This window comes from Parasteatoda tepidariorum, chromosome 1 (genome assembly GCF_982258835.1).
Source record: "Parasteatoda tepidariorum strain Cologne lab strain chromosome 1, Ptep-v5.0, whole genome shotgun sequence".
Taxonomy (NCBI): Eukaryota; Metazoa; Arthropoda; class Arachnida; order Araneae; family Theridiidae; genus Parasteatoda; species Parasteatoda tepidariorum.
The window spans coordinates 62,225,796-62,234,475 of record NC_141755.1 but is presented as its reverse complement, the minus strand read 5'-3'; the positions used below and the strand labels follow the sequence as shown (position 1 = coordinate 62,234,475).

Sequence of the window (8,680 nt, the reverse complement as noted above, 5' to 3'; positions counted from 1 at the left end):
TTTAAAATACTCATATTTTAACAAAAATATTTTAGTTTCCTTACTTCCTGCTTCCTTTCAGCATGGGAAAAAACTACTGTGACTTTACTTCTAAAAATCGAAGATCGAAACTTTAAAGGGCTTAGGAAAACTATTGAACTATTCATTGTTCAAATATGAAAAATTGTGCTACGATGGCTCAGGGAATAAAGCGTTCGCCTCCCACTGAGGAATCTTTCTCCTAATTACTCTGGTTCAATTTCTAGCAGTGAGGTGGGTACGAATTCTGTTCTCGGCTTGCACCGACCACATTTCTTATGTAAAATATCCTCAGTAGCAGACGGCTAATGGGTTAGAATCCCCTTGCCGTCACACTAAGCGTATAATGTTGTCCTCTCTATATAACGCAAATCCTCCAGAAAGGTTAGTTTTTCTCAATGCTTTATTCACTACCCTTGTGTTCTGGGTTAGGGTTCGAACTTACTAGGCTACGGAATTGAACATTTACAGTCGCTAACTTGTAATTGAGTCCATTATTTAACTCCAGTTCTAAAATAAAATGTAAATTTTGATAATTTAAAAAAAATTTGAAGCTATTTCGTCGAAGTTTTTACTCAGTCGAATACCTTTGTTTAACACTTTTTTTTAAGCTTGCGGCAAATTTAGTAGATTATATGGCTCTAGTTTCCAATATTATGGTTTCCCGTTGGTTCGATTTTTCTGGCCTTTATTGGCCCTTTGCCTTTTTTTCTTTTTAAGAAGCATTTGTTTTGCAAGTTAATGTTTTTTTTATTATTCTATTATCACTCTATATCCTCATACTGTATTCTTACACTTGATCGGAAAGCAAACGTGTTTCTTTGAAAATACTCCTGAACATATATGGCAATACTTTCACTTTCTGTACTTATAATGAAAGTAAAAAGTGCGTACTTTTATTTGATATTCGTTACTTTTTAAATTTAGTACTTTTTCTTGTTTTTTTTCCCTTACTTTTTAAAAGAAAAAGTACAGGAAATTGTAACGAAAATGTCGAAAGAAATCGTTGCCTATTTCTGGAGTTTTTAAAAGTTATTTTCATATCATTAAATTTAAAAATAAAATTTTTGCTCTCAATGTTTAATTATGAATATATTCAATACGGGGCGAAACGAAAAAGTTTTCATCTTTTAAAATTTTAAAAGAGAAAATTTCTGAATGTTTAAAAACGAAATAATAGTTTAGTGAATTTTAAAAAGTTTCCGGCATAGGCATTTTATAATTTTATTATTTAATTGTTTTTCTTAACAAAAGTTATAATGTTTATCGAATTTGTACAAGTTTATTCCTTGTTGGCAATTACAAAAATTTCTAAGGAAATTTAAAATAAATTAAATGTTCTTTTTTCATATGCGAATATTGAATTTTGTTTTCCTGTTTCATTTCCTTGTATTTTCAATGTTTACTATTTCAATGAATTATGTAACATTTTCATACATTTTAAAAGTGGAGCACTTAAACTAAAATTTAATTAATTTCGAATTAAAAATTCTACATTTTGGTCCTACATTTTTTAATCAAATTAAAGATTATTTTGAATTTTTGATTTACTCGAAATGTACTTTAAAATCGTGGCTTTTTATTTTGTAGTTTTAATTTTACTTGTACTTTTTACTCGCTACTTTTGCTTGAAGTTCTCGTACTTTTACTCGTTACTTTTTAAAAATAACATTCCCTTGTATGGGCCTAATGCATATTCTTTGATTTTTGGAGTTAAATTAGTACTTTCATTTACAGCAATTTTATCCATTTTAGGCATTTCTTAGGCACATTAAAACCCCGGAAAAACTTTGTCACCAAACTAAAGACTTCTGCACGGAAATATAGATTTTACATTAATTTTGACAACTAATGACTACAAAAATGAAAATCAATGACCATTCTTTAATCGACTTTTCTCCGAAAAATAAATCTATGAAATGTCAAAATATTCTCAATTTGTTAATCTCTTGGTTCCTTCAATAATGCCGAAATACCACCCACGCTAAAAGTTTTGAAATGGCCCCAGAGTGAATTTGACTCACTTGGCGTCAGAATTGGCGCCAGCTTTTCATGATTATCCCGAATTCCGGAGAATATGTCAAAGGAAAGAGCCGGAACTCTTTCACTTAGATTTCTACACATTAGTTTCGGTTTCGGAACTGTAGTGAGGTCACCGATATTTGCTTTTATCTGATTGGATATTTTATTTTAATGTTTTGATTTTGTATTTAAAGCGTGATTTAAATCGAAATAAATACTTCGATGACTAGTTTAATGATTTATAATACATATTTTGTTAAAATTAAAATGTAATCGCAACTAAAAAGTGTTTCTAAATATCTTGACGATTATGATTTTTTTTATATTCCAAATTTATGAACGCTATTTACATTTGCAGCTTTTAACTAAAGCTTTTCAATCAACGATTTTTTAAAAAAAATTGGTTTATAGTTTAATAGTAATCGGTTCTATTATTTTATTTATGATTATGGATTCTCGAAAAAAATTGCATTCCTCAATTCTGGAAATATTGACACTTTTCATTATTTGATTATTTTTAGATGTCTTAGAATTTTTTATTTTTATTTTAAAAGAACGCGCTACGTTAGCGTGACAAAACAATTATTTAATGTTATTAATTGCCTAATTAAAAATAAAGAGATTATATACACAATGGAAGAACATTTTTTTAAAAAATGAAATAGCTTGTAAACATTTTAAGAACAATCTTATTAACTTTCCCAACTAAACCTTCCAATTTGTTTAAACATAGAGTGAGTTACAGCAAATCATGTCAGCTCCAGAAATCATTAATTACACGAGCTGGAGTAATTATTCCAATGAATTAGCTGGAATTGACGAGTACTTGGCTGTTGTTCTTGGTCCAAAAAGATTACCCCTCAACTGGTTGTTGCCAATGACTACTGTTTATGTAATTATATTTATCTCCGGACTCATTGGAAATATTTGCACGTGTGTCGTGATTGCAAGCAATCCATACATGCAAACTGCAACTAATTGTTATTTGTTTAATTTGGCCATTGCAGATGTTTTGACTCTTATTTGCGGTAAGTAAGCATTATTTCATCATTCACTTATAAGTAACTATGTTCTTAATACAGCAAAAAAAGTTTAAAAAGTTTTAGAAACAAATAACTTTGCAGTGAAAATAATTACACTGCAATGAAGTTTCCCCCACTTATTTAAAACCATTGGAAATTTTTGCCTAATCATTTCATCAATGATCATCATTTAAAAAAAAATCCTATTAAAGGGGGGATTCCACCCAAATTTAATGATACTAAAAAAATAAATAATTTATTTTCAAATTTAGCACAATTTTTTACATTATTTTCCATTCAATTATTTAAATATATAATTCATCCTAATATTATAATAGCCTAAATAAACAAATAGGGAATATTCTAAATATATCTCTTACTATAAATCTTAATAATATCCAACCAATATGATAATAATATACAATACAACTTAATAATACAATACAATACTTAATAATATACAACCAATACCAAGAAGGCTATTAACTGTTTTATTTCAATCCGATTTATTCTTCCTAATACTCCAATTATTAATCTCATTGTTATTCTTATAACACAAATTAATCTGATAATAAATAAATTAATTAATGTTATGAGAATTAAGAGTAATAAACTACAAAGATACACTAAATATGAGGATAAACATATTTAGCATCTTATTAAACATAAATGTGTTAACATTGCTTACATTTTTTGGTCGAATCTCGTTTAATTGAATTTAGTACACAAAGAAAAAAAATTCATATAAACGTATTTCATGCCATTAACTAAGGTATCATGATAAAATTACTAAATATTAGTATATATTACTACAAAACATATTCTATTGCCATTTATTTACAATATTACCAAATTCATTACCAAAGAGCTTCTGTAAAAATTACCGTGCTTTTTGGCTTTTCCATGGAGTCAGAAGCACGGCAAATTTTATAATTTTTGACTATAATTTTTTTTTCCAGTGTAATCTAATTCAAAATTGGGAAGTATTGAGTATTAAACTCTTATGGCTCCTACAAAGATATGGAGACGATATAATGATTCACAATATACAACTAAATAAACACCGAAATTAAAAGTTTTTCTTCCTTGGACGGTCTATTATAAAATACCGAAAATTTTCAGTTTAATATTCATTTGTCATTTATAAAACTAAAAGAAAATTGATTAGTTAGTATCAAACTATACGGAGATCTTTGAAGTTGGTGCAGTTCAAACAATGTTTTTTTTTTAACTTAATTTCCATAAACAACATTCAAACTAACTACATATAAACATTATATTTTACTAACTTATCATTTCATATTTCTATGCCTCTAAATTAGATATTTTATCTATCTCACTTGAAAAAGTATTAGATTTTTTTACCATGTTTTTAATAATTAGCTTTTGCATTTGTAAAAATGGAATCTCGAAATCCAAATTTTAGCCCCTCTCCGATTAGCTAGAGTGCTGTAATTTCAACTTATTTATTATTAAATTATTTATTATAACAATTTTCTACAAGCTATCAATATTTTTTTCAATTCTAGCTATTTTTATCTAGTAAATAAATTGACACTTTTGTTTTTATGTTTATTTTATTATATAATTTTTTTTTCAATTAATTTTTTTTCATACAACATTATTACGTATGCGTCATAAGACAGAGTCTTAATAACTATTACAAACCTTTCTTCTATACAGACATTAAATTTATAGACACATATTTATATTATTGTGAATTTAACTTATTGTTCAGTTAAACATTTGAAATTAAGGTGATATTTAAAGAATAAAAGAGTATAAATAAGATGACTTTCTCCCAAGTGAAATTGCAACTTTCAATACTTAGTATGATATATATCTAACTCCCGTTTCAATACAACATTCTCATACCATTTTAACAGTTAAAACATTTGTCATAAAAGAGTTAAGATATGGTCATAAAACTCTTCTCTGATCGCAAAATTCGTTTTTATATATGAAAAAGGAGGAAATATTTCTTATGTATTGTATATTTAATAAAAATGCAAAACTAAGAGTTAAAGTTTTTACACAAAATATTAAAATAGGATACATTCAATTTAATAATCGTTTTTCATTAATAAGTACTAGAAAAATATAACTTTAAATAAAATTTTAATAAATAGTATCGAAAGAATTAATTAAATAGTAATAACTCAAATTACATTAACACCATTGCACTGTAAAACGCAAATTACATCTTTTGTTTCCATTTCCCAAAAGCATAAAGTGTATAAACAATGATTTTAAATAATTTTTTTGAAATTCGAATTTTATGAAAAACAGTATCTAAAAATTTTAATAGTTCTATCCTGTTTTGTTGAAAAATTGTTTTAGCTTCGTATTGTTATGACTTCCGAAACTATTCGTCAGATTTTTCTTTTTTTTTTCTTTTCTTTTTGGTGAGTTTTTGAAATCAGCGTCTGTATGCGAAATCACAGAAATATGCTTATAGAAGCCAAGGAAAATGAGAGAGCCACATTTTAAGGGCTTTACATTTGAAGCAAAGCTATAACTTTAAACTATATATATATATCATCTAGTCGTGAAGATATATCAGGGCTTTAGGATGAATAAATAATTGAAATGTCTTAAAAGTTATATATTTTTTTTAAATTGACCAATTTGGTGATATTTTTTCAAAATATTGGTGATATTTTGAACCCAATCGGTGAAAAAAATATCCCCAATTTGGTGATATTTTTTTAAAGTTATAGCAAAGCTATAACTTTAAACTATATATATATATATCATCTAGCCGTGAAGATATATCAGGGCTTTAGGATGAATAAATAATTGAAATGTCTTAAAAGTTATATATTTTTTTTTAAGTTGACCAATTTGGTGATATTTTTTCACCTTGGATAAAATTATCAAAATCAATTCCTTATTCTCATTTTCTTTGCAAATTGTTATAACCCCAGATGATACGGCATTGGATTAACTTTTTAAATATTAAAGTAATTAGGCCACAAACGTTTTTCATTTTCTAAAATCTGCAGCTTTTTTCCATATTGACGTTTTGTGCCATTCTTAGAATGAGCTTAGAGGACGCTAAATTAAAAACAGGCTAAAATTAATCTAACAGTCATGAGTAACTATACAAAACTCAAAGCATTTATAAGAATAGCATAAAAAAGTGTCATTTCAAGAGATACCTTGATAAACAACCTTAAATACTTTGAAAAAAATACCGGGATTGAATTTATTTTTCGAAACAGAAAAGTATTGACGAAAGTTAGTTTTTTAATTTTTTGAGACTACAATAAAACCCACAAAACTTTACAAAAAATATTAAACAAGACTTTTGAAAATAAAGAGATGTCAATTCTATAATTAGTTTGAATATTTTGAAATCTTCTGAATAAAATAAATTCTGAATAATAAAAATTAAATATGAGAATTAAAATGCTCTAAAGACCGTGATAGCCTGGTTGGCAAGGCGCTGGGCTCCCATTTGTGAGAACGAGAATTCAAATCCAGCAAGCCGAAGACTCCCCGTGTAGTAAATGGTGACTGGTGCACGTTAAATCTATCGAGTTACGAAGTCCTCCATGCTACCGTAGCAAATAAATACCTCTGAGGGTACTGAATTGGATATCGATCGTTCTCTGGTTCAGGTCAAAATTGTGATCTCTAGATGAATGAGTGGATGTATGAATGAGTTCACCCTATAAATGGGCGTGACGTATGGGTGTATGAAAAGTCGACTTCTTTGCCATAGATGGAGCCACTGGAACACACGAACAATCGCACTTCCTCTGCCTTAATGGCCGATGACAACAGGAACAACAAAATGCTCTAAATTACTCCCAGAATTTTCGATAAGTGCAAAGAAACTCTTATAATTAATAATCATTTTTAATAAACCAAGGTTTTTTGCAACATCCATGACTTTATAGAGATTAAACCATTCAGAGATGAATTAAATTATGTTTCTCAAAATACAAGAAATAATTTTTGTTCAGAAATATTGTTTTATTATATTATGCGCGTTTCGATTAAAAATAGCGAAAGATAAATAATTTGAAAATACTCTATGTAAATATTTATTCGCATCTCAAAATTTTTATTAGGCGTTAATTGTAAAATTTTAAGATTATTACTGCAACAAAAATTTTATTTAAACTCTTATAAAAGTTTTACAAAGCTGTGTAAACTGCAATTCTAAAAAAGTTTAAAATATTCAACTCTATGTCAGCCACACATTTTCAACCCCATTTGAAATAATCTTACCAACTTAAAAATTATTGCTTTCAATATAAAAAAAGGTTTAAAATTAAAATGCATTATGAAATCATCAAAAGTAGTATTTGTGAAAAACATAGTTGTTTTTGAATGGCTATTGAATGACTCAGAGAGACTGAATTTACTTATGAAATGTGAAATAATTGTAAAATTGTTATAAAATCATTGTTGCTAAGTGAGTAGGTTGTTTAATAAAGTTTTAAAAGGCTAAATAAATTGAAGGAATTACACTAATCAACCAAATGAAAGAAGTATTGAGTCAATAAAATAATAAGTCACATTTTCAATTTGTACAGGATAGCAAACATATCTTAATAAAGTTAACAGAATGATTAAGTAAACAGCAAAACAAAATACATTGATTGAGTAAACAGTCAAACAGAACGATTTCCATTTTAGCAATAATCTGCACCTGCATACTAATGCTGTTAAATGTATTAATTCGTAAAGTACCTACCTAGTATTAATATAAATAAACATAGTTTGATGTAAATTTGTCACATTTGGAAACCATGCTGCTCATCACTATACAGTCTAAAGGCGCATTAACTATATAATTTAGATTTCGAATGAGGTAGGTGTTTGAGATTTAATGCTACAGAAGTGTAGCACAAATAAAATAGTTTTTTAAGAACGTGAGTAGAGATCTTGCTCAGGCAACTAGCTAGTTAGTGTACGCTGCACCTCTCAATGAATAAAAGTACTAAAGTTAAGAGAATTTGTTTGAGAGATAAATGAAAAGTTTTGAAAGGATCATATATAAAACTTATGCTAAGCTGTTTCGATTATTCTCATATTGAAAAGAATTGCATCCAATATAGCAGGCAACCTTAGGGCAAACGTTGCATTTTCCTTCTCATTTGGCTACCACAGAAATATTGACTGATTAAATTTTTTTTAAAAATTTAGTAGAAATATTAGTATGTCAAGCTTGTTTCCTAAAATATTGAAAAATGGCACGAAAAAAAAAACTTTACAAACGAATCTCGTTTCTTAACTTTTACTGTAAATTTTTTTTAAAGAGTAAATAAACCTTGTTTCAGTTATTATCAAAAAAATCTAAAATAAACCTTGAGAACGCTTTCTCCGCCTGATTCGGGAATCATGATTCATTCTTGAATTCAGAAGGTTTTTCTAGTCTTGTTTTGTGAAGACAGACTCAATCCCGATATAAAATGGTTGCTCATGCAAGCTTAATGGCGAATCTTAAAGCGCGTAAACGAGAATTGTTAAATTTAACTAGTGGGCTGCGCCCCCTGCTCGCTAACGCTCGCCAATCCCCGAAAATTGCTACGCATTCTCGTATGTCTTGCTTCGCAAACCAAGCTCGCTTCGCTCACTACTATCTTAGGTACATTGCAAATGCA

The 8,680-nt window shown here is 28.0% G+C and overlaps 1 protein-coding gene across 1 annotated transcript in view; it reads left to right on the top strand.

Moving 5' to 3' along the window:
• The first annotated feature begins 2,713 nt into the window (after positions 1 to 2,713).
• LOC110283358 (neuromedin-U receptor 2-like) overlaps positions 2,714 to 8,680 on the top strand; it is a 67,229-nt gene continuing 61,262 nt past the window's right edge. The window contains exon 1 of the mRNA XM_087165247.1: positions 2,714 to 3,068. Coding sequence (XP_087021373.1) covers positions 2,792 to 3,068 — 277 coding nt within the window. The 5' untranslated portion in view covers positions 2,714 to 2,791. The remainder of the gene's footprint in view (positions 3,069 to 8,680) is intronic.